Genomic DNA, 28,000 nt, shown 5'->3' with positions numbered 1-28,000 from the left:
CCTCACTTGTGCAGTATAGTGCACACATTGGCATCTCATCCCTCTTTTAACCAAGCAGTGTTCCTGCTGTCTTCTCTGGTCTGCAGGTCCTTATAAGCTATAATCAAATATATTAAAGAAGATTTCGAGATTGGTTAAAGGCTCATGATCAATGATATGCTCAGACCAGTAGGAGGTAATTTGTTTTTAGGTTACCCTCTCCTCAAGATAATAGCTTATGTTGTTGATTTCATCAACTTTAGGTGTGATTGTGAAAGGTAAGAGCATAGTACTAACCCCATAAATGATGAACAACATAAAAATCACATATCTGTGTGAAGAAGCTGCCCACTACTTCTTTGTTTTCCAATCTGTGGAAAGAGATTGCTCTGGCCCAGTGGGGAAAAAAATAAATAATTCCCAGCTCAAACATGCAACATGATGTTTATAGAATAAAACCTTAATTCCCATGTTAAACTGCACAAATCCCACACAAAATTACCAATGATTTCCCCATTCGACCATTGTACCAGGCTGAATTGAGAAAACACCGACATTACAGGACAAACAAACCAGAACACAGAAATGATAAGTTAAAGAGTAAAAAAAAAGAGTAGAATGTAATGTATTATAAAACTGAACAATGCAATATCCTTTACCATTAGTCTATATGATCTCAGTTCATAAACTAAGAAGTTGGTTCCATTGAGACATAAGCATTTTACTCCTTTATTTTATAGAACGCAAGATATGCCTATACACAGGAAACATCTGAATATATATAAGGGCACGCAATGCACAGCTAACAATCTTTGGTTTCGGAACATTCTTGGAATGTATATATATATATATATATATATATATATATATATATATATATATATATATATATATATATATATATATATATATATAAAACATTCCAAGAATGTTCCGAAACCAAAGATTGTGTGATAACCTAAGACCTTGTTCAGAATGTATATATATATATATAAAACATGAAACTAGTGAATGTTTGCATTGACCAACCAATTAAAAGAGATTGCAGATGGATGCAACACATCCTGTGTGAACGACCCCTTTCATCCAATCTGTAAATAAAATGAAATGTGTTAAATACTGCATTGAGGTTCAGTTTGCGTAAACAAAGAGCAGGATAGCCATCAGAGTATCTCCAGAGATGCACTACAACAACAAAACAGCATGTGTCACTCTAGTACTGTGCAAAGGATCTGGTGCTTTGACAGTTCAGAAATACAAGTATACATACATACTACAGTTTACATACTGCATCCAAAAAGACATTGGAGAGGAACAGGTACTTTTAGCCTAAAGTAAAAAAAATATTTTTTTAAATGCTATTCTTCATATTTCCATCTCACCAGCATGATCTTGTTCACCATACCAGGTGTTCCAGCTTCCAATGACTTGACATGGATAATCTGCATCATGATGAAGCTCATATATTAGAAGTTGGAAGAAGTTTTGAAATGTATTTGTCTTGTTAGTTAACTTAAGTAAGTTTCTGTGTTGTATTAATGGAACAAAGGAAACCTTTAACACATCATAAAGAGAAAAATGACTGTAAATTGGCTATTTAAAAGGCATGTTTCCTAGTAACTGTACTCATTTTTAAGCAAAACTATAGACAAAATAATTATGATTATATGGGCAAGTGAAACAGCACAATCTAGGAATCAAATTACATAAAATCAAGGCAATGCAGGCCAGCTAGTGTCCCATTAAAAACAACAACATACAAAGAAAATATTCTGAGATTTAGGTGACAAGTGAGCTGCAAGACTTAATCAGCTATGCATAATTGCACAATCAAATGGGAGCTTACGATAGTTTTTTGTGTGCCTCCAAGCATTCTGGCTTGACATTGTGAACTGAAAGAAAAAATAGGATTTGATGATGTCAGGAAAGACAAATGTACCCAATTCAGTGGCACCATGATGTGCTAAAAACAGTATTTAATCTCAGCTTTGTAGATGAGGGATACTTGGACAATTAGTATTGAATGTCAAATAATTGAGAGGATACACTTTACAATAAGGTTATATACATTAACATTAATTAATGCAATAGTTAACAATGCATTTACAGCATTTAATAATCTTGGATAATGTTAATTTCTACACATACGCATATATTTAAAAGGGATATTTCAACCAAAAATTAAAATTCTCTCATTATTTACTCACCCTCATGCCATCCCAGATGTGTATGACTTTCTTTCTTCTGCAGAGCACAATCGAAGATTTTTAGAAAAATATTTCAGCTCTGTTGGTCCATACAACACAAGTGAACTGTGACCAGACCTTTAAAGTTCCAAAAATTGCATAAAGCCCACATAAAAGTAATCCATACAATTGTAGTAGTTAAATCTAGGCCTTCAGAAGCAATACAATAAGTGTGGGTGAGTCACAGACACATTTTTAAGTCCTTTTTTACTATAAATCTCCACTTTCACTTTTACATAATTTCCAAATTTTGAAGGTGAAGATGGAGATTTATGGTTAAAAAAATACTTAAAAATGTATCTGTGACTCATCCACACTTCACATATCACTACTGAAGATATGGATTTAAAGGGATAGTTCACCCAAATATTCTCTCATCATTTACTCACCCTCATGCCATCCCAGATGTGTATGACGTTCTCTCTTCTGCAGAACACAAACTTAGATTTTTACAAGAATGTTTCAGCTCTGTAGTTCCATACAATGTAAGTGAATGGATGCCAACATTTTGACACTGCAAAAAGCACATAAAGACAGCATAAAAATAATTCATATGACTCCAGTGGTTAAATCCATATCTTCAGAAGTGATATGATATTTTTACTTTGATATTATATTTTAAGTCCATTTTTACTAGAAATTCTTCTCCCTGCCCAGTGGGGGGCACATGCATGAAGAATGTGAATAACCAAAATCAAAAGAAGAAGAATGTGAAAGTTAAAATGTAAGTTGACTGAACAGGGAGGATAATATATAGTGAAAAATTACTTAAATATTGATCTGTTTCTCAACCACACCTGTCATATCAATTTTGAAGACATTGATTTAACCACTGGAGTCGCATGGATTACTTTTATGCAGACCGATATAATATTTGGAGCTTCACAATGTTGGCACCCATTCACATGCATTGTATGGACCAAAAGAGCAGAGATGTTATTCTAAAAATCTTAATTTGTGTTCTGCAGAAGAAAGAAAGTCATACAGTAAAGTAACTGATGAGAGAATTTTAATTTTTGAGTAAACATTTCCCATTCCCATCAAGTATTTTTATGCTAACTTTATTTCAATTTTTTTGAGCTTCTAAGGTCTGGTCACCATTCACTTCTATTGTGAGGACCAACAGCGCTAAAATATAGTTCTAAAAAATGTTGTTTTTGTGTTCAGCAGAACAAACACTCATAGATGTCTGGGATGGCATGAGGGTGAGTAAATGATGAGCGAATTAACATTTTTGGTTGAACTTTACATTTAAAATTAAAACATTAGTAAATTCATTATGAACTAACATAAATGATCTATGAACAATAGTATATTTCTAAAAGAACATTTACCAAGATAAATGAATGCAGTAAAATTTTTGTTCATTATTAGCTCATGATGCCTAATGTAATTAACTAATGTGAACATAAAGAACCTTAAAGTGAAGTGCTTCCAAAACTCAAAACTTTTTTCACTTATAGCAGACATTTTATAAAAAATCAACCTAATTTTTCTAAACCCAATTTTCATTACAATTCTCTGCAGAGCTGGTCTCGTGAAAACAAAATAAATCTACAAATAAACACGTTGGAGCCTGATTTATTAAAGCAATTAGTTCAAAATATACTGTTTTGAGCTGTTTGACTGGAGCACAACAACATAATATTTAGGTAGTGAAATATTTTTAGCAATTCCTATCAATTATATTACAAGCTCAATTTGTCTCGAGGACAAAACATTTCAGCACATCCTTGAAGGTTGAAGATGGACTGGCTCACGCTGTATCTTGTAGAGGTTTCTGATTTCTTTCTTGGAGAGCAGATTGGAGTGGGCATCTTTCCTGGCATCCGCGTTGTGTGCAAACATGGAACTCAACCAGCCTTCATCACTTTTATTTGCAAAACCTCTATAGAGTTTCACGAGAAAACTGTTTCAGAAAGTGTTTCATAAATATACGATGCATCACATGCTGAAATGCGAAATATTATAAAACCAATATGCACATGGGTAGTTGACATGACATTTCAAGCAGTGTTCTACAGTGTGGCATGCTATACTTCATCTACATTAATTTCAAATAGCACTTTTTGTTTGATGCGTGTGAACTGTTGGACTACAGGTCCATGTGCAGCTTTGATTTTCTCAAGCGCTCTGAAGTTTACAAACTGATTAATCACAATGATTAATTTGTTGGTTTGGCTGTAGATGTAATTAAAGTTGAGTCAAACAGAGAACCCTTTTAAAATAACCATGGTAACAAAGCTTCTGACAAAATACTAGCCTAAAATTAGCCACCAGTGTGACTTCTGTGTGCATTTTCCAGTTCCCTTTTTGATTTGTAACTAGTAGCACCTAATGAACATGCAAAAATAAATGAATAATTAAATAATTTCTAGAGCAAATAGTTTCCCTAAAAACGGATGGCAACATACAGTATGTGGACAGCCAGACTAAGTTGTGAAATATAAATATCCTTATACTAAGCTATAGATGTTTTTTTTTTTTTATCAAATTGTTTGTTTCCATGAGTGTTGTTGTTGTTTTTTTTTTTTTTAGATGTTACAGACATTACATCAGAAATTAGCATAATTATTTCTGATTCAAAGTAATGGCCAGCATCATCCAATCACTGCCAACCATGTTAAAATAAAATGATGCAATTTATACATTCTGACTCTATGTACTAATTACCATTGTCCCAAGTCTGCCAAACATATTGAGCATCATCTGCAGTCTGAATCTGAACTTTTGGTCAGATCTTAGGAGTGAATGCACTTCAACTCAGAGAGTTGGTTTTTCAACTTCCTACTCTGAAAAGTGCAATGGAATGCCACTTGAAGTCAGAATTCCAACTTGGAAACTTGTGTGGAAATTTTCAACTCTGATTTAGCCAAGATGCAGGTGTGTGACTTGACACATATGCCACCATCCTGGGACATACACAAAGTAAGTGATAAACATTAAATAATATCAATAGACGAGTCAAAGTTACTACATTACATGATATTAAAGCTTGTTTAACCCCTAATACTCTGGTGCATCTTTGGGCTTCCGCCCACAATTTTTCACACTCATTTTTAAAAGCTCAACATTCACACACAATTTGGACAAATATTGTGTGAATTGTCAGAGAACCACCCAAATAAAAAAATATAAGATTCTAATTATTATTATTCATAATATTACATAATATTGTATGTGTTTATTATCTTATGATAAACATAATTTTTGGTTGTTGTTGTCCTAATTTTGTAAACATGTAATTCTGGGTCTATTCACTCAACCTCACCTTGAAAAGTCTAATTTTATTCCTCTAGGAAAAAAAATATTTTTACTCTCTAACACATTACATCCCAATATACAGATCTGAAATGTAGTTGGCACTATAATGCATTTTAGCCCTCACTGATGTGCTCGTCCATAGACATTCAGTCTAATTTTCAGTTCAAGCACCACCTTTGATGTTGCCTGGAATATCTTGAGTGACTAGAAGCTCAATCTAGGTTTTATTTGAAACCTGAGATCCTCCCCTTTGTGATGATATAAAACATTCATCATCAATAGTCGAAAACATATTTTCTGATTATTTGTTTTGCATGCTTTTCCTTCTGGATGGCACATTTTGTTCTGGCCATCTAAGCTATAACATTGGATTATTCAGCCAAGCAAGATCACAGATTTTTTAGAACTTCCTAAGGTAAAAGCAGATATGAACTTGCTTTTGTCTTTTTAGCTATTTATAGCTATATTTAGGGCTTACATTTACATATTTGGCAGACACTTTTATCCAAAGCGACTTACAGAGCACTTTTACTGGGACAATCCCCCCGGAGCAACCTGGAGTTAAGTGCCTTGCTCATGGACACAATGGTGGTGGCTGTGGGAATCGAACCGACAAACCTTCTGCTCAACAGTTTATTGCTTTAGCCCACTACGCCACCACCACTCATGCTTACATCAGCAGTCATTAGAGCATAAAAGACATTTGTATTTGATGACTTACAGGAATCATATTTCACTTTTTGATTCTTTTGAAAATCTTTCGACCTATGTTAGTAAGGCAACAAAATGGTCTCTTCAGTCACATTCCTGAGGGTGTGAGCTTTCATTTGATATATGACTCATATTTATTTGTATATAATGTTGTAAAGGTAATGCCCAATTACCTCTGGGGGACGCTAGTTTTCAAAGCAAATGTTTTGAGTCCTTGTTTTGTTATTTTAAGTAAAATAAATGTAGAAGTGATCTCTAAAAATTTCCGATTCTAAGCTTTCAAATGATACCTCATATGCCTGACTTATGCCTACGGAGATTTTAAAGTTTTAAGCGTAAACATTTTTCACGATACAGCGCCCCCCTTTGGACCCTCTGGCGGGTCCATAAACGTTTGCAGAGACAGGTGTTCAAAATATGACAAATGATACTCTCTTTTGATAATCTTATATCTGTAGCACAAATGCTAGCCCTGCCGCATTGTTTATTAGTTGGGTTGCTAGGAGACATCTTTGGTGACAGTCAAACCCCTGCTAAGCTAACGGAAGCATTACAGTTTTCTTTCCTTACATGTCATCTTCCGATAATTTTGAAATGTAATGCCTTTATGGCTGGAGATCGGAGATATCAAGTAGGAATATCCCACATCCGACTTTAATGGAATGCAGCATTAGCTGCATAGAGAGTTATATGATGCTCCTTTACTCCCTTGCTCCCTATATAGTGAATGACTTAGCCAGTGTGCTGTCTGTTTGGACAAGTCTCAGAACAGTTCGAAATGCACATTATTTTCATCCTAACTCCTTATAAAGTCTCTGAAAACAAAATTTGGAGCTTTTGGATGAACCCATTGATTCTCAATGTGATGATGCACAGTAAATATAGGATTTTAAGGGAAAAATGCACTAAAGTTCACATTAGTGTACACTGTGTTTAGCAGAGTGGCGTTTCACGATTAATCGCTCAAATTTTATAAATGGCATATTGAATGAAACTATAGACTTATCTTTTGACTCAAATAAGTTTTAATGTATAAACGTAATTATATTTCTTACCAGATGTAGTTTTGTTGCCGTTTCTCCCAAAGAGAAAAAAGTTGTTTGGTCACATGACTCTGTGCATCCAAAGTTTAACCCTTTACTGACAGCTTAGAGTCTTCTGAACTAAGATCAGTCGGTTTCAATTCATAAAAATTATGTCAAAACAAGGCATACACTCTTTAATAACTGTACAACTTGTGTTCTTTTTCATTTTTAGCCTAAGGCACTTATTATCATCAGTTCTAATGTTGCTGAACAACTAGTTACAGTGAACCATGTGGAGGGGTCTGGGATCCATATGAGTCCTTGTTTAGATTTTCGGTTGTTGAAAAATATATTTGCAATTCAGTTAAAGAGATAGTTTACCCAAAAATGAAAATTCTGTTATTATTTCAGTCACCATTCACTTTCATATTATGGGAAAGAGCAGCTTCAACATTATTCAAAATGTCTCTTGTGTTACAGTGAAGGAAGTAAGTCATTAGGGTTTGTAACCACATGGGATTAAACAATTTTTGGGGTGAATTGTCCCTTTAACTGACCTCATGATTACAAGTAGATTGTCTGGATTACATGTTTCTGAATAAAGTTCAGCACATTTTTGTCTTTATTTTCCCACCATTTTCCACTTGAATGTTTGGAAGTCCACAATAATGTCCTACAAGAAAGCTTTAGTTAGATATACAAGATTAGAAAACCCAATATATACAGTATCTAATGAGAGAAGGAAAAATAGGGAATGAATGGTGAAGAGGCACTTACAGAGAAGTCCAAGAACTCTATTGCATATTCTGGGTTGTACTTGTACTGATTTTAGAATGGCGAAGCACCCTGCTGACTGCATCGGATTCCGAGACATCTGGATCCCACAGAAAACCAATAAAATTTGTGATATAAAAACAAAGAAATGCCATAAATCTCTGACACTAACTTGAAAGTTATGCTTAAAAATAGCTTTAAATGGCTTTTTATACTTGTATTACGTGATCCAATAATTCCCTGCTGCTACCATGTTGATGCTTTGTATAGAAAGTTGTACTTTGAGAATTCGTAGAGTTGTGTTCACTTTGAGGCCCAGCGCAAAATGCATGGCACCTTCAAGAGGTATGCCATTATTGCTAGAGAAAAAGACAAAGACATATGAAAATATTTTAAGACAGCAACAGTATGATTTTGAAGGCACTTTTACTGTAAATGTCAGCTTTTTTTACTTTGCTAAGGCATGTATTTATACATTTTTCCACTGCAAATAAATACTTTGAATAACTGTGCATTGTGAACATTCAAACCAATTTAAGAGACAAACATTGTAACACCCATCAAACTGACTGGTGTCTTTAAAAATAGACATGACTACTGTTTGTGCCTTCAAAACATTGACTTATATAGTGACCAGGTCCTGCATGCCATAAATACAGTAATGACAACAGTACCCAATATTCAGATCCTCAAGTGTGTTGTTGTGTTTGAGTACTTCCTCTAGAGTGATGGCTTCCTCTTTGCCCAGGCTGTTGTATGACAATTCCAGGGTCCACAAGAAGATGTTTCCCTTTAAAATTAAACCCAACACTTGGATTACAGCAATGTATATCAGGGCTGGACTGGTAAATCTGGCATACTGGGCATTTTCCCGGTGGGCCTTCACACTATGGGGCTAATCAGGGGCAGACTGGCCATGTGGAGAACCAAGTGGACCGTTGGGTTGGCTACGAAACGAATGGGCTGCAATAAGCTAAAATGAGCCGCCACGTTATGCAGAACAGACCACAAAATGGTGCCGTGATATGCAGAAAAGGACAGCAAACACCCCCCTGCTCAACTTTTGGGCCAGTTGCTATGTAAAATCCTGGGCTGATTTCTCTTCCCAGTCCAGCCCTGCTGTATATATATATATTAATTTCACCATTCATTTGCATAAAAACCTAGTTGAACAGCAGTGTTCTTTGCAGCCACCTCCAGTATAGTAATTTTACATTTTATCACGAGTTATGTATTTAGATATATATTTAGACATAATCAAACAATTTTGTGCAAAGTGTAGCATTTGTTTTGTTTTTTTGGTGTTATTTTTATTTTGGTCAAAAATCACTGAACAGAATAGGAAGGTTAAAGGGGTCATACACATACCCCTACCAACATCTAGGGGTCTACATACATCTAACCCTTTAACCAAATCCTAAACTTAACCATTATTTTAATAGGAAAATGACTGTTGTGTACAGTACCAGGGAAGAAAGAGAAACATTTGGCATTTTAACGAGTATTCTTATGATTTTTAACGGAATATTTTGGGTTAATCGCAAGTTAAGCTCAATTGACAGCATTTGTGACATAAAAAAATAATTTCACTTTGTCCATCCTATTCTTAAAAAAGGAAAAATCGAGGAAACATTGTGGCACTTACAATGGAAGAGAATGTGGGTTCTTTTTGAAAGGTTTAAAGGCACAAATGTGAAGCTTATAATTTTGTAAAAGCACTTACCTGTATATTAATTCTTCTGTTAAAACTCGTGAATTATTTGAGATGTAAAGATGTTTAAATCATTGTTTTTAAATCATTGCGATTTTTCCACACTAAAATCATGTTAACACGCATATTATTTACATCTTGTTGCTATACTTCTGAAAAAATGATTATTTTAACGTTTACTAATTGGCCCACTTCCACTGTACATGCCTCAGCGTGACCCAGATTTTTGCATCGTTTTTTTTTTTAAGGAAAAGTAGGAAAGAGAATACAATTTTGTGGTAATCTTAGGTACTGCAAAAAGTTATTTGGGTGTAAATTTGCTTAAAAAAATTTACTTGAAGGTATAACATGAAGGTTATATATATATATATAATTTTTTGAATTATGACTCAGCATAGTATAAAAAATATTGGGTACATTTAAATAATACATTATATTAATAAATAAGAGAGAAGACAGCCTAATTATTTTGGGGAAATTTGTGCTATTTTGTTATTTGATTTACGGACACCAATTCATTTCAAAGTGATTTGACCGTTGAAACAATTTGACGACATTTTGGCGGACTGGTAAATAGGTGAACATGCTAAAAGATTGATAAATTCCTTATTATTATTTTTAAATGGTCTCGTAGACAAGGTGTTCAATCCAGTTCTGGAGCCCCACCAACATTGCACATTTTGGATGTCTCTTTGGATTTTATATTCTCAGTTTACGATGAAGAACCTGATGAGCTGATGATGTAACCTGATGTTAATGTGTGATGTAACAATCTATTTGGTTTGCCTAAATTACATTGTTGCCTTAGTGATTGAGCTACACTTAGTGACTATGTTTCCTTACAGGAAGCTGTTCTGTAGCCATCCTTTGTTTTACCTTTGTGAAAGCACCGTCTGTGAGTTTCCAGTCTTCTGTATAACACTTAATAACAAATATTTAGGAGTATTAACAAAGATGTTCGTTATATGCAATTTTATATTAGTTCTTCATTGTGTTTGCCATTGCATATAAGCTGGGTTAATCCCCTTAAACATAACAGCATCAAAGACATTTCTATGTTTCTATAATAGTAGTTAACAAGTAAATTGCTGTATTTACTATCACACTTACATTTACATAAAGAGGAAAACATACATAAGTATGTAAATGAATACTTTCAAGTTTATTGAGCATGTGGTAGAACTTATTACATTTGTGATTTTTTATTCATTCGTATTTTCAGTTTATTCATTGTTATTTACAGACTTAATCCTCCAGTTTTAAAAACATATTGGCATCTGATTAAACTGATAAACTGCGATGAATCCTGAATTGTCTCATTTCATGGAGTTTGACTGGCTGTTAAATTGTATCTGTACATGCAATGAGAGCATTATTTGTTTTTATTATTATTATTACTTAAAACTACTGTTTTTATTATTAGCCTATTGTATTTTTTTATTTAGTTTGTTTTTAAACTGTGGCCTTCATTTTGTTTTTCACTACATGGTGCTTTATTTGAATTTTTGTTTTGTTTTTCATTTAAATGGTGTATATTTATTTTTCAAAACTATTTCATAATATTTCTCTCTCTCTCTCTCTCTCTCTCTCTCTCTCTCTCTCTCTATATATATATATATGTATATGTATATATATATGTATATTGTTTAAACCAATATGTTTTGTGTAATGCACACTGCTCCCTGTTTGATCAAATAAATACTTAACCATCTATGTGTGTGTGTGTGTGTTTGTTCATTGTTCAAGTTAAATAAATAAATCTGAATTCATAAATGCTTTAAGTGGGAATAGTGTTTAAAATATTGATAAATGCATCATTTTAAGCCTTACAAAAATCTGAAAATTAGGATAATATTATTAGTATAATAAACACATTATATGAATTAAAATTCATAATGTGTCATATACTGACTATTTTGAGTAACTTCACATGATTTAATAAAGGAGATTTCATTGTTTTTAAAAACAAGGCTTGAATACTAACTAATTTGAGTAACTTCTCATGATTTAATTAACAAGATTTTTATAAAAAAATAAACCAAACTTAACAAGTTCTTAAAAATAGTATGTGTAATATTGTAACCATACTTTAAGAAGTTATCACGTAGTACTTTTTACAGTGTGGCATAAATGCTGTCGATGAAGCTTAACTTGTTTTGAACCCGGAATATTCCTTAAATCACAAGCCCAAAGCCTTGATTTTAATAGGAAAATAACATTTGTGCTCCACGGAGGAAAGAAAGCATTGGGGTTTGGAAAGAGACAAGGGAAGCGAATTACAGATTATTGACAAACATCAGTCCTTTGTATTGCATGAATATGGAATGAGTAACCAGATGTGTTCACTGTCATTTCTTTTCTAAAAATAATGTGTTGGATAGGAGGTGAGCTAAAATTTTGTGGCAAGTATTTTATCAATTTGAAATTCAGTTTGTTGACTGGGAAGTCTCTATTGTAATAAAAGCTGCCAAGTCACAGGACATCTTACGATTTTGCCACCTCAAATGAATTATTACGAGTTATCATGAGTTGGTAAATGCCCTCTTCGCATGTGAAATGAGATTCTGCACTGTGCTGCATGTTTGCTTCAATATAGTTTTTAACTGTCTGCCCCATTCTTCAATGTCGACAGTCATGCTTTAAAATATCTTACTGATGTCATAAAGCTATATTTCAATGAATGGGAATCTTCTGGGTCTGAGGAGGATTTTTTCAGTTCAGAAAGTTACAGTATGTTTTAAGCATAAAATTATCTCTTATCTTAAAACATTGATGAAATATATATAAATTCCATATTAAATTAACCCCTTAAAAATAAAAATAAAGCACGCTGGGTCTAACAGCACTTTCTGAAATCTGAGAGTTGTTTAAGAGTTGATCAGAGAAAGTTATTGACTCCGAATGACTCTGGCAGAGGAGGAACAATTCCCTCTTACCCAAAGGCCTTTAGCAAATGCAATGGCTCCTTTTCCTCGACTGCAATTCCAAGCCAGATTGAGTGACTTCATTGGTGTGTTCTTGGCAATAGCAGCACCCAGGATTTTTCCTGGAGAGAGAGGTAGGTGGAGAAGAAAGGGAGATGGTACATTTTATAATATATTTTTTTATTATTATTAATTGGTTGATTCAGTGATGTTTGATTTGAATAAAACCAGTTCATTTAGACGTTAGCACATTTTAGGTTATTTCAGTGTAGTGTACAGGTAACAAATAGCAGCTCCATAAACTGTTGCCATTTTCAAAGCTCTTAATGAAATGAAGAATATAAATATTGTATTTGATATCACATAATTGTATCAAGCCTTATTAAACATATTTTCAATGGTCAATGCCAAGCATAATCATCAGTTGTGTAGGATTATAGAAAGAAAGCCCTCGCCATATGTGAAATGATCATAGATGTGCCAACAGAATCTGTTAAGGGTGTATGAATCATAGCTGGTCATGAAGGAGTTCCTCTTGATGATTCTTTGCAATATTTTTCTCTTGTATTATTGTGGCAATTTCCCTATGTTCACACTCTGTCATTCATGTTGACAGCCATGGGGGTTGAGGACTATATTCCATATCCTTCATCATCATACTGTAGTTTTGATTATTTGAGATCCAGCCCTCTGGATATCTCAGAGCCAGATGCTTGCAAATATGAAGATTTTGTGCCTGAGTGTTGAAGCTAAGTATCATTTCCCATTTGAGTTGTAGTTATGAAGAGAGCACTTAGCTATAAAAAAAGATTAGTTATTTCAAAGAGATGTTGATCCATACAGTCTCAGAGAAAGACATGAAAATATATACATATACTGTACTTTTTGGTGAGGCATAAGTGTTTGCATGAAATAAGGAAATCTTGAGGTTTTATCAACAGGTTTCAACTTAAACTACTGACATTTAATATTTCATTTAAAAAAGCAATAAGCCTTAATATGAGAGGCTGTGCATTACATACATTTTGAAGAGACATTCAACTGGAGTTATTTCATGAATAATAATCAGAATAAACAGTTCTTCCACCAAGTGATACAGTTCATTATCCTAACTGTAAAGATTTGTGATTGCCAAGCAACTTCTCAACAGGTTGAGAGTTAGAACTATCAGTTTTATAATATTTATTGAATAACAAATATTGTTTTATCCAAAAATGTGAAAATGAATGAAAATTGTGGGTAAAAGTTTAGGTTTTAAAGCAATTTATATAGACTCTCAGGCCACGTCCACACTAATCTAAGTTTCCCAACATCATAATTTTCCAAATTATGTGGTAATGGAGAGCGTTTTCTTACCGTTCTGTTTTCGTTAGCGCAAAACATAATTTTAGTGTGGATGAGAGGCATAAACATAGCAAAATTAATGCTTTTTCAAACGAACTACCTGCCCTGTCAGACAAACTTACTGGATGCCCCTTACTTGACTCTTGCCACCCCTTTGGCACCCCTGTAAAAAAATTCTGGCCACACCTTTGCAGGACGGCTTAACGCCATAAACCCTGTAATCCCGGTAAATGACAATTTAAATAACTTTACAGCTCAAATAACGAATGAGTTTTAACAGAACTATTAATTAAGTGCTTATTTAAGATATAAAACAGATTCCCATTTATGCCTTTAAACCCTCCCTTTAAAAATGGTCCCCATTCACTTCCATTCTAAGTGCCTCACTGTAACCTCAATTGTTGCCCTTTTTAAAGGGGTCTTTAAGTGCTTTCTTTTTTAATACTATTTTAATCTTTCCTGATGTCCAATGATAATGTTATAAAAGTTTTTTTGAACCAAAATAAAAGTTTTGAACCAACGTTTTTTTTAAAGACATTAAAACATTAAAAATGTAGTAATATATGATCATTTTCAACCCTGTTTTTGTCCCTCTGTCTGAAACTGTCGGTTTTGGCCTAAGAGCCTCCTAAAAACTTCAACAAAAAGAGACGTTTGAGCATGGTGGCAAATAGAAATGCTCTTTTTAGTCTGGGGAGGACATTTTGAGTTTTTACAGTTTGCTTATAGTACTGTTCCTCTTATATGTCTAAATATCATGACCCATCTAAAGAAAATAAGGGACAAGTCAAAATCATTTTTTGTTGTAATTAAAATTATGCCACAAATGCTTTTTTTTTAGCTTAACTTATAAGGTGCACTCAGTAACTTTTGTCTTTGAGGACTTACACTGACACCTAGTGGCTTGGATGCAGCATTATTTAAAATCAACGGTTTTCAGTTTCAGATGCCATTGTAGAAATGTTGTATTAACAGTCAGTCATGAATACTTTAATCAAAAGTGAATGTGTCAAATAACAGGATGTTACTGAGATTAATCGAGTAGTATTCGGCTGGTCATGTGATTCTAATATGGCAGCCCCCATGTGTGGACCCTCTCCATGTAGAATAAAACAGCTTTTATAAGGTTACTGATATGACTGGAGTCTTCATTCATGTATTTAGGAGTTACACTATTTGAATACGGAAACAATTACTGAGTGCACCTTTAAGGCTAAATCATCAAAATTTTTATGAATTTATAGTTACTGTAGCTCAATTGATGGAGTGTGGTGCTAACGATGACAAGGTCATGGGTTTGATTTAGGAAACACACAAAATGATAAAAGTTGCTTTGGATAATAGTGTCTGCCAAGTGAAAAGAAAAATACATTTTCTGTATTATGGATTAGAACTAAAAGTCACATCTTTTTTTTTCATTCACATTATGGAATATTTCAGACAAGGTCAATGTTCTTTTTTGTTATTCATGTATTTTATGTTAAATTCAAGTAGTTATTTGCAGTACTTGTCTAATTAGGCATGAAACAGTCCTCCAAAGGTTTTATGCTCTTCGTGCAAGTGTTTTGTGGAACCATTCAACGTGTGGCAGGCAAATGCTTCAAATTCTTTAAATACCACTTTAAAAGCAAAGTTATTGAATACGGACGGGGCCAGCAGCAATCATATCAAAGGAATGAACCATTTACTGGAAACTTTTTACATCATGTCATACCTGCCATTTCTCCGAATTTGTTGTGGCTGAGGTCGAGGTGTTAAAGCTTCTGGTTGCCATTCAGAGCTGGTGCCAGGTGACTGGCCGCACTCTCATCCAGATGGTTCCCTGAGAGGTTGAGTGAAAGCAGGACAGTGTTATCCAGCAGCATGCCGGCCAAATGCCCTGGATCCATCCTCACCCATCCAGTTTTCTGACAGATACATATCTGAAATTGTATAAGGACGAAGTTTGTATTTGGATTATTTTAACATTAAAGCAAAAGGGGTATAAAACAAATTCTGAGACATTTTAAAATTAATATAAATCTTTTTTTTTATTCAATGTTTTACTAACATTTTAATGCTGATAATATACTTTGTATAAACATTAAATCTGATTATTGCTAATAAACAACATGTACTTACTATAGGTTTTAGGGACAGGGTTTGGTTTAGGGTTAGGTGCGTGTAATTATGCATAATTGACTGTCATTACTAGGGTCAATACATGTAATATGTGTAACGAGAACTGTAAAATAAAGCGTTACCAAAAATTGGAATTTTGGACCCCACTGCATGTGACCAATATCACACCGAGGGGAGGAACAAGAAAACACATTGTGAATGTTTTGAAAATACATAGCAGTCTGTCCAAGCCACCATGTCTAGAAAAAGATGACAGCCTTGCCTCACATACTGGATTACACAGACTTTAAGTTCACAAAACTAGGGAAACCTCAAAGACAAACACAAAACAAGGCAACAGTTTGGGACAGTGAGGCACCCATGGTTAAAAATCACCTGTGATGTAACAATTCGCTTTGAGCATGCTAGCATTGGCAGCCCTGGCCTTTCCTTCCATGGAATTATCTCCCAGACTCAGCTTCAGGATGGACGTCTTGGTTTCCAAGGCAACCGCCAGAGCTTTGGTGCCCTACAAAGGCATGTATGTAATGTTTGTTTTTTCTCTATTTATTTATAAGGTGAGCTTTTTTTTAAAAAAATTTGTGTTTAAAGGTACACTCAGTAGTACTGTTTCCTCATTAAAATAGTGTAACTCCTAAAGACATAAATTGTTATTTTGCAATATATGTAGGAAATCATTACCACTCATATTAAAATGAAGACTCCAGTCATATCAGTAACCTTATAAAAGCTGTTTTATTCTACATGGAGAGGGCCCACACATGGAGGCTGCCATTTTAGAATCACGTGACCACCTGAATACAACTAGCTTAATCTCAGAAACCATCCTGTTATTAGACACTTTCACTCATTAATTAAAGTAATCATGGCTGACTGTGAATACAACATTTCTACAATGACATCTGAAACCGAAAACTATTGATTTAAATGATGCTGCATCCAAGCCGCTAGGTGTCAGTGTAAGTCCAAGATGACACAAAGACAAAAGTTACTGAGTGCACCTTAAAATCCTCTCTTCTATCCCAGTTTACTAAAGAATCAAATAAGTCATTATACATTGATTTTCCTAAAAAGTGTAAACTGTGGCTCTGTGGCCCTTTCAGAACATTGCTCTATTAATTTGAGTAACCTGTCCAGCCTAAAAGAAAAACATTAGCTCAATCAATGATGTAAGTTGTGACTGCCGCTGGACAATTTTTTTTCCCAGCCGGGAATTTCCACAATTCCATTAGGTGCCACTATTGGCGCAGAAATTACACTCTTTACGTCAATCTATCTCCACCTATACAGTCAGACAAGTAGTAAAACTAGATTTTTACATTTTGTGCAGAAACTGTGAATGGAGCTTGCCCATGCATAATTTGCCAACAGGAGCTATGGGATTGTGGGTGGTTGCCAGGGCCTTGCTATTCAGTTGCTTGTTCTGGATGTTTTCTGGTGATATACTGTAGTTGCTAGGGTGTTACTTGGTTGTTGCTTACCGGTCCAAAACATAAAAGCCCATTGTGACTAGGTCTCTTGACTTTCTTCTCAAGGAGGAAGCAAGGGCCGGGTTAATGTTCAACACAAGTCTTTATTTTCACACACTTTTCAGTGTAACAAATGGGTTTGCTTTTCATCTTAATGAATGCTCACAAACAAGGACTTAGCTTTGTGCGTTGTCTCACTGCAACATAGAACAGCTGTCAGAGATAATTTCCCACAGGTGTCAATCCTTACCGTTCTTCCTCTCCTGGCCTTGGTCTCTACAGATGTTGCTCAGCCACAGCCACATAACCACACCCATCCTCAAGTCTCTATAGAGGTTTTCACACTTGAAATTCTCAACCTAGGGTCATGCCTAAAGGGTTACTTCATCCAAAAATGAAAATTCTCTCATCATTTAATCAACCTCATGCCATGCCAAATGTTTATGTCTTTCTTTCTTCTGAAGAACATAAACAAAGATTTTTAGAAGAATATCTCAGCTCTGTATGTCCATTCAATGCAACTGAATGGTGACCAGACATTCGAAGGTCCATAAAGCATATGAAGGCAGTATAAAAGTAATCCATATATATATGGATATACAGTATATATATATATATATATATATATACACACACAGAATAAATGCAGTCAATAAGGAATATATACAATATATATATATATATATATAACAATAAGGACAAAGTGGATAAAAAGGGCTTGAACATAAACCGCTTATGACCTTAGTCTTGCATTAAGTACTGGTGGTGCAACCAAGTTAAGCACTGACTCAAACAATTCTCTCCACCTCCCTTCAACAAGGAACAGAATTTGAGGTATCATTCATGTTCCTAGCAAAAACAGTGTGGGAATAAAGATCCAAATTCCAAGGGTTTCTTCAAATCCATAATTCTCAGTGTGTGTAACAGTAATAGTGATGCATGCGTTGGAAACACTACTAATGAATGCAGTCAATAAGGAAGATAACCTATGTGTAGTCACACATGCAACCCCACACCTCAATTGAAATGAGCTGGTGTCAGTGTTTAAACCAAATATGACAACAATACGTCATTGTTTCTCATTGAGATACGCTATTATCATGAATGTGGAAAATTCCCAAGCCATTCATTAAGCTATGCGGAGGCACACAGCAGTAATCTAGCAGATGGCCACCTCTAATATGCTGAATAAACAGCCATCAGAGAGACAGTTAAAGAGATGGATGGAGCCATGATTTATGTATATGTAGAAGAGTGTGTAGGTGTTTCGCTATCTGCAGAACGAGCAGGTGAAAAATGAGAGAGAGTGAGAGAGTTTTGTCTGCAATTACAAGCATGACTCATGGACGTTTGCCTGTTTTATTCCCTGTTGAGTGGCAACATCATATTCTGTGGCCCTTAGCTGTTTGACACTTTCTATCAGAACGTGCATCACCCACGTAGCCCTGGCAGCCCACTTTCTCTGTGTGCCCAAGTTCACACTCTCACTTTTAATAAGAACTCTTACTGTGAAAGCCATCGAGTTCCAGGTCTATGTCATAATCTTCATCACAGACGATACACTAGTAGCTAGCTAGTTCTACCTGCTACCTTCCTCCACCTCATCTGTATCATAGTCATTCTGAAGCCCCACCCTTATGGTTTGATGCTTGCTGGGTGATCTCGGGACTCTCTAAGCAATATTGTTTGAATACAAAATTTCAGGTATGCCCTTCTACTCAAATAAGCAAAAATAGACATACTGTATACTCAGCAATACTAATTTGTTGTTTAGCATATGCTTGAACAGCATCTTGCTTTAGCTTAGCCTACAAGTAATCATGGGGTTCCCCCAACCCCTTTCTTAATTCTAACACTGGCTTCTAAACCTGATTGTTTGATAAGAGTGTTTCTCCAGTACCAACAATGCTGTTGATCTTACTGGGAGCTTGTCTTGACTAAAAGATATTAACCCTATTACGCATTTTTTTTTTCTGGCTTTTAGTCCATGTTTATGTAAGTGTCCACCTTAAAGTTGACAATATTGAAAAAACTCCTTAAAATTAACAAAAAGTTAATTATATATACAGTATCTCACAAAAGTGAGTACACCCCTAACATTTTTGTAAATATTTGATTATATCTTTTTATGTGAGAATACTGAAGAAATGACACATTGCTACAATGTAAAGTAGTGAGTGTGCAGCTTGTGTAATAGTGTAAATTTGCTGTACCCTCAAAATAACTCAACACACAGCCATTAATGTCTAAACCGCTGGCAACAAAAGTGAGTACACCTTTAAGTGATCACCATGATATTTTGTAGTAAATTCATAGTAACCACAAAATTAAACATGGTTACTATATTAACGCCACATTACTGTAGTAACACCATGGTTAACTGCATCAAAATTGTGGTTTCTGCCGAAAACATGGTTACAACAATATTACTATAGTAAAGCCACCTTTTATATTAGTTTTCATATATTATTATAAGTAGCATTAAAGAAAATATTAAGAGTGGAGACAGGAAACAGAATGGGAAAAAGAGTAGGACAAAGGCAGATTTGAGCCTGCACGAAAAGATACATTCACACCAACATTACACCCCAAGCCACTACAACAATGCTTTTAAGGAAGTATGTTTCCACTAGACTATTGGGGTGCAAATAGCCATGCTGTGTGGCATAGTCTACTGTATTTACACCTGGGTGTAAAAATGTCCAGCAGTGTACTATATGTACATGCACCACAGTCGTGACAATTCCCACTACAGTGTTATTTCCACCCCGTCTCAAAGTCTTTATTGTGTTTAATAAAATTCTGTGGCGTAAATGACGCTGATGAAAATGACATTTTTAATGTTACTTTTCAATAAAATGTCACTATTTTTGTCTTGCTAAGGCTTATTTCATAGGTAGCATTTTATATATGCTAAATACACACAATTAAATATTAGTTTCACACTTTAAAAATTACAGCTTGATTGAAAATTGATAACTTGATTTTTCTTTGTATTCATCAAACATCATTTGTCTCATAATTCATGTCAAGCATGCTCTTCCCGTATTAACAATTACACTAACTTGTGAAAAGTTATTGGGGGCAACATTTTGGGAATTTTAGTACATTTTTCAGTATTGAAAAATATATTTTTCCCAAATTCCCCCAAATTCCCAAAATGTTGCTCACAATGAACGATAATAATGGCATCATATTATATATGAAAAATATAATACTGAAAAATGTATAGAAATATTTTTTTCTAGATTATCACAGTATTAAAATTATATCATTATTATCATCGTTTTGAACATGTAATAATTTGTATTTGTATTGAAATTTTATTGTATTGTAATATGGTCTAGGACAAGGATAAAACAGTAAAATATGTACATAAAAGACATTTGAAAAGTACCAAAAATAAATGATGGTTGCCAGGTTACAAGTTTACAAGTCAATTTTTTATGTAACCTTCACATAACAAACAGGGAAAAGTTGAACTCTATTGATTATAATACAAATAAACCCCTTGGACATGAAGTTCCCATGTGTTGAAGAAACACCCATATACAGTGCATTAAAGATTTACAGTTTTTCTATTCCATGGAAAACTGAATCAAAAAGTTGATACATTATAACTCAGGACTGTGTCCTAATTTTTGTCCAATATTATGCACTCTAGTCTAGAATGAGAATGTCCCTCTGCCAACTGTTTACTTTGTCCCACTCAAATTTCCTGTTTCAATAGAAAATACCACAACACTGGAAATAAATCTGCACCTGTGAAGCCATTTATTGGAATATTTAAGCCCACTCAACTTTACAACAATACATATTTTATAACATACAGGCATAAGAAATGACATAAAAGAATGGGATTCTGTTCCTCGGAAGCAAGTCATACAAGTTTGGAAGAAGGTTTGAGTGATTAAATGATGACATAATTATTATTTTTGGGTGAACTACTCCTCTAAGTCATCAATATCAGAAGCAGTGACACTCACTTGGCCATTTACACACCCTCTGCTGTATAGACTTCTGGGTCTCCTCTTCTTTTTCACCTTCATCTTCACACACTGATGGTAGGATACTTTCTTGTGCAACTTTTTTGACCACAACCATTCTGTATTTGTGTGTTTGTTAAATCTTGTGAAGGAGAGTTTTGTAATCAAACTAAATCACATCTGACTCTCTTGGTTTCCTAAGCCAGACAGAATCAATATCCTTTATAAAATCAAATCCATAAGAAAGCAAATTAGTGCAGTGTTGTTATCTGCTGCCAGACTAACCTGCTCTGGGAGGATCATATTTGAATGACATTCATTCTGATTAATTGCAGAGCTGCATTTTAGCACAGATCATCCAATGAGCAGGGGAGGCTGAGCAGTGAGGGTGGCCTATTGTTCAACTCATTTGTTTTGTTGAATGGTTGCCATGGTGTCATTCCACTCACATAATGTTTCCTGCAGTGATTGGTATAAGTAACAAGCACTTTATATAAGACTAAAAATACATTGTATTTTCTCTTCTCAGTAATTTCAGCTTCTATCTAAAAGCTAAAGAAGCAGCAACTCTCAACACATAATTGGAATATTAATTATAATATGTTGTTGTTTTACCACATGTTCTTTGCATTTACTATTATATAATAAGTATATGAATTATTAAATGAATAAATATAAATATTTTATTTTAATCCAAAAAGTAACTTCCAGTGGTGAGCATGGAGAAAAATATATGTCAACAAGTGCTGATTTGTGCCGTTGTTGCATATTTGACAAATACTTGACTATCTAAATAATAATATGATATATAATTGATTTGGAGTGAAATTAAAGTAGAAAAGTCACAAAAGTGATCTCTTATATATATATATATATATATTATTATTTTATTATTTTAATATTGCCACTCATTCTTATACTTGTTACTTATTCTTTATATATATCAGCTATTCTTTATACTAACTATTAATAATTATGTAAATGTAAAAAAATCTAAACAATTTATTTTAACCTATAAAAGTAACTTGCAATGATGAACATGTATAAAAATACATACTGTATGTCATCTAGTACTGCTGTGTAATGTTGTTGCAAATTTGACATAAAACTTCTAACTCTAATATCTAGACAATATTAGTACAGGTAAGATATTGATTTATATTGAATTGAAAGTAAGCAGAAAAAGCACAAAAGTGATCTTTTAAATCTCATTTGTGAAATTGGAGAGCAAATGGAAACCTTTACTTAAATCTGCTTCAAAGAGAAAAAGACCTCACGTGTCTCCTTTAGTTTTAGAAAAGATCTTAAAGGGTAACTAAACCCTAAACCAACTTTTTTTAGTTAATGATCTGTAAGCATGGGGCTTTATTAGTACTGGTCATTGATTCAAGTACTTTTTCTGACATTTGTGTATAAAGTGTTTTAATTCTACAATATATGGTGTAAAAACGTCTGAGTGCTGCCCTCTTCAGGTTGAACGGTGGCTACTGCAGTTGAATTTTCCTATTGGCTGTTGCGGTACTTCGTGATGTAAGCGGTGACAGCTGACGTAAGCAGGTTCCAGCTCACCACGCCAGATTCATGTACATGTCGTCTTGCGACCGTGTGAGGAATAATAATAACATAGAGTCTGACAGCAGCTGTCAATTAATCCGTCACTACGAGTCTCAGGTGCCCTCCCCCCCCCTCCCCCGCACTCCGTTCGTTCCCTCTATCCCCGCCGGGGTCTGCCCACTTTTCCTGCATTTTCAAATATTTCTAGTGGGTGGAGTCAGACTCTGAGCAGGTGTTTAGTTACCCTTTAACAAAGTCACAAACTGAGCGTAGATCTGCATTTTAGTCTTTTAATAGATTTTAGAGACTGGAACATGGACTCTTAACATTTCTCAAGTTCCTCCAAGCCCAAATTATTAGCTATGCTATCTACATAAATTTGTCTTTAGCTCTATTATCTTACTGTATGTCAACAATGGTCTCATTTGAGTTTTATTTCTTCCAAGTAATTTTTCGAAAATGATCATAGACAAAGATGCTACTTTCACTGCAAAAAAAATGTAAAAAATAAATATATATATTTATTAGTATTTTTGTCTTGTTTTCCAGTAAAAAAATATCTAAATATTCTTAAAACAAGATATGTTTACTTGACAAGAAAAATGGTATAAGATATAAAGTCTTGTTTTCAGAGAAATCTGACAAAATTTAGTAAACAAGAAAAATTAAATTACCAATGGGATAATAAAAATAAAATTGTTTTCCCTTTGAATTAATTTTATTTTTATAACCTCACTGGCAAAAAGTTTTTTCTTGCTTTCAGCATAAACCACATACTTATTTAAGATTTCTCTGAAAACAAGACAAAAATCTTATGCCATTTTACATGTCAAGTAATCTCATTTTAAGAATGTTTAGATATTTTTACAGGAAAACAAGGCAAAAATACTAATTAAGAAAATGAATTTTGCAGTGTTAATGAGACTTAAATGGATAGTTCACCCAAAATGAAACTTCTCTCATCATTTACTCACTCACACTCATTCCATTCCAGATGTGTATGACTTTATTTCTTCTGCAGAACAAAAACGAAGATGAGAAACAGATCAATATATAAGTATTTTTTACTATAACTCTCCACTTATATTTTCTGAAAGTAAAAATGGAGATATTTTGTAAAAAAAGGTTTTAAAATATTGATCTGTTTCTCACCCAAACCTATCATATCACTTCTGAAGTCATGGATTAAACCACTTGAGTAATATGAATTACTTTTATGCTGCCTTTATGTGATATTTGGGGCTTCAAAGTTCTGGCCATCATTCACTTGCATTGTATGGACCTACAGAGCTCAAATATTCTTCTACAAATCTTTGTGTTCTGCAGAAGAAATAAAGTCAAACAAATCTGGGATGGCATAAGGGTGAGTAAATGATGACAGAATTGTCATTTTTGGGTGAACTATTCCTTCAACTGATAACTTTAAGTCTTCTGAGCTATGAAAGAGCGACCTCTGAGCAATACATTTTTCCATATATGCTTTTTTTACAAAACAAATGTCTTAAATGAACTTGACAGGAATTTGATTCGAAAAAAAATTCAGATTACCCTCAGAAAATACACAAAAGACTTTATGGCTTGACATACAAATGTTTTTTTTTTTAATTCAGTAGATGCAAAGTCTTGAAGTATATGCTGGCAAACGTTTCAATGTTTTGAAGTTCCACAATAGAAGATTCACAGCAGAGATTGATCGGAACAGTTTCTGTTAGCAGCAGCAAAGAACAAACACAAATAAAAAGAAAATATAATTCTCCGTTCAGCCACAGAGGAAGGACGCGATCACAACAGTTAAACCAACACAGTGCAGGTTAAGAGTTAAACAGGACACAGTGACATCATGCATTCCGAATAATCCAAACCAATAGGAAAGATCAGACATTATATTCATATTACAAGCAACTCAGATGGACGAAACAAAAATCAATACCCATAATCAAAATACATTCTTAAAAAAATGTCAAACATATAATATTTAGATATTTACTATACCTTTTAATATATGCATGTGTGTCTATTTCTTTCTTTTTTTTCTTTTTTTTTTTTTTTTTGCATTTCTTGTATCACAGAGATGAAACTGTGCAAAACCCAAATCTGGGGAGGGCAACATTCAGTGTTAACAGCACACATAAAACAAGAAAACAAATTGTCTCAAAATGGAGTAACTCTATGCAATATTTTTCATGCCAGAGGCCACTCAAAGAAAACATTTTTGAAAAAATTCAAAGCAAATCCAAAGCAAGCTAGGAAGCGAAACACTGACCCTTCTTAAATGAATCGGTTCCAGAAAGATTATCCTTTATAAGGCATTGTATACAAAAGATAACCTATGTGTTGCACTGATTTCTTTGCTCTTTGTAAGAATCAGAAATCTGAGAGTTTACCCTTTGTTTACCCATAATACCGACACCAAAAATGATGTTGAATGAAGCTTACAGATGTACCGTATCACCTCTCGCTTTTTGTCAATACATCCTAGATACTGACGTTCAGAGTTTCAAGTATGACTCAAAGAATATTATTGTTGCCTAAAAGCCCAAGAACCAGCCTAGAGAGATTTGTGTGAATTTTACAGATCCCTCAAAGTCTTTTCTTACAGTCATCTAGACAAAAATGTAGAATGATTAATATGTGAGAGTGGCTGTGACAGGTTATGTCATGTGTGTGTTTGTGTCTTTTTGTTCAGTTTTATATTAAAACTATTATTTATATTGTCAAGCCGGTTCTCGCCTCCTCCTTTCCCTTAAATCCCTTTACACGTGACATGACGTCAGCTGACCTTAAATGTTCTCTCTCTCATCGCACCACCTTCCGCAGTCTGTCTTTATCCCTCTCAGAGGCTTAATTAGCCTGATAAGGGACCGTGTGTGTATAATCACGAACCGGCCCCGCCCTCCGCCCTGTCACAGCGGCCTCTTCTTATTTTTATCAATCTCATAAATTCAACTGGTATTTACGGTTTATGTCATACCCCAAAAAAGTATTTGGACACATAAGCCACACTTAAAAATGAATGTCATTGAATAGCTGATCAAATATCAAGGGTCATTTATTTAAAAAGAAATCACACTTTTCTAGCAAAAACCCTTCACAAAATGAAGTTTCTTAAAACAAGAATAGATTATATTCATTGTATTTTATTCTTATATTATACTGTACTATACACTTTCTAGTTGCAAACAGTATTGGAACATGTCAATGGTAAATGTGATGAACTACACCTGTGCACACTCCAAAAAAAAAGGTACTGTTTTAATGAACAATGCCCGCCAATGCGGCAGCACCCTCAAGGGGACATTTTGTGTGCCTCTGGTTAAAATCTATAACTCGTTTTGGGTACAGAATTGTAACCTAAGGACCTTTTGTATACATTTAAAGGTAAATTTATCTGTTTTGTTCAACATAACGTTTTGTCTCTTTATGTACCCAAAACAAGGACACGGCTTTGTGTCTTAAACAATACTGTGGCAGCGGGGGCGTGGTCAAGCGCCCGTCCGGGAGAGAAAAGCGGTAAGGGCGCTCACACCTGAGCTAAATTATGTCTAACACCTGTCTGTAATTGCAGTAGCGTGAGGAGAGCGGATCAAAGCCAGCAGCCACAGAGCAACGAGAGCCTGACAACAAGGCAGAGAATACGTGTGTGTGTGTGTTGAAGAAATTGAGTGACAAAAATAAAGCTTACCCCTTAAGCTGACGTCTGTTTCCGTCCCTTCCTTGGTCCGCTTTACAAATACCTTTATTCTGAGTGTGTGGATACTCTGCTAGGACACCTGTGTGAACTTGAGGGGAACTGGATTCATAAATAATACTTAAATGGCCTTGGTTAACACAGATGGTTAAAAGTATTTGCAAAAATGGCTAAGAAAAGTGAAGTTAGTTTTGAGAAAAACTCATGCAGATGCCACTTGATATTGATTTTGGTTTCATATTTTAGCATCCAATGCAATGACATTCATATTTAGTATGGGTTTTTGGGGCCACTGTACAATAAGCACAACAATATTCTGGGTTCAATACAATAGGCCTACTGTGTATCGGCTGTGGCTCAGGTGGTAGAGCGGGTCGGCCACTAATCGCAGAGTTGGTAGTTTGATTCCCGGCCCATGTGACTCTACGTGCCGAAGTGTCCTTGGGTAAGACACTGAACCCCAAGTTGCTCCCAATGTCAGGCCAGCGCCTTGCACAGCAGCTGCCGTCATTGGTGTGTGAATGGGTGAATGAGATGCAGTGTAAAGCACTTTGAATACTGCTAAGATTAAAAAAAAGGTGCTATATAAGTGCAGACCATTTACCATTACAAGTGCAGCTCAATTGACAGGAATTGTGGTATAATGTTGATTACTACAAATATAATTGAGACTTGTCGCTTCTTTTCTTTAATACAAAGGCAAAAAAACAAAACAAGGTTACAATGAAAGTGAATGGGGCCAATTTTTGGAGGGTTATAAAGGCATAAATGTGAAGCTTATAAATGTATAAAAGCACATACATTAATTCTCCTGTTAAAGCTCATGCATTCTTGAGCTGTAAAGTTGTTTAAATCGTAATTTTTACAGACGTTTTTTGCTGACATTACATCACCATGGCAACGAAGTTGTAAAATTGGCTATGACTTACACAGAAAAGGGCAGTAAGCAATTGTATCACACTAAAATCATGTTAACACGCATATTGTTTACATCTTGTGGCTATACTTGTGGAAACAGTGAGTATTTTAATGTTTACGGATTGGCCCCATTCACTTCCATTGTAAATGCCTCACTGTAACCCAGTTTATTCTTTATTTTTAAAGAAAAAGATTTTTTGGTAGTCAATATAATGCCACAAATGCTGTTGATTAAGATTAATTTGTATTGAACTCAGAATATTCCTTTAACTTCTATTGTCATAAT

At 34.5% G+C, this 28,000-nt stretch overlaps 2 protein-coding genes across 2 annotated transcripts; both read right to left on the bottom strand.

Moving 5' to 3' along the window:
* Window positions 1-2: 2 nt before the first annotated feature.
* nipsnap1 (nipsnap homolog 1 (C. elegans)) lies at window positions 3-4,054 on the bottom strand. The gene is given in 9 exon segments (XM_052100100.1): window positions 3-97; window positions 277-380; window positions 488-513; window positions 639-669; window positions 671-708; window positions 710-733; window positions 1,100-1,164; window positions 1,362-1,437; window positions 3,986-4,054. Coding segments are annotated over 9 exon segments (528 nt in total).
* A 3,793-nt stretch (window positions 4,055-7,847) lies between these two features.
* On the bottom strand, window positions 7,848-21,672 carry lrrc74b (leucine rich repeat containing 74B). Its single transcript, XM_052100091.1, is given in 10 exon segments — window positions 7,848-7,898; window positions 8,003-8,044; window positions 8,046-8,099; window positions 8,280-8,358; window positions 8,674-8,789; window positions 12,647-12,756; window positions 15,693-15,852; window positions 15,854-15,900; window positions 16,475-16,607; window positions 21,571-21,672. Coding segments are annotated over 10 exon segments (894 nt in total).
* Between the last annotated feature and the right edge of the window lie 6,328 nt (window positions 21,673-28,000).

Source organism: Xyrauchen texanus, chromosome 3, assembly GCF_025860055.1.
Source record: "Xyrauchen texanus isolate HMW12.3.18 chromosome 3, RBS_HiC_50CHRs, whole genome shotgun sequence".
Taxonomy (NCBI): domain Eukaryota; kingdom Metazoa; phylum Chordata; class Actinopteri; order Cypriniformes; family Catostomidae; genus Xyrauchen; species Xyrauchen texanus.
Note: the sequence above shows the minus strand (reverse complement) of the source record. Positions and strands in the feature narration are given on the sequence as shown.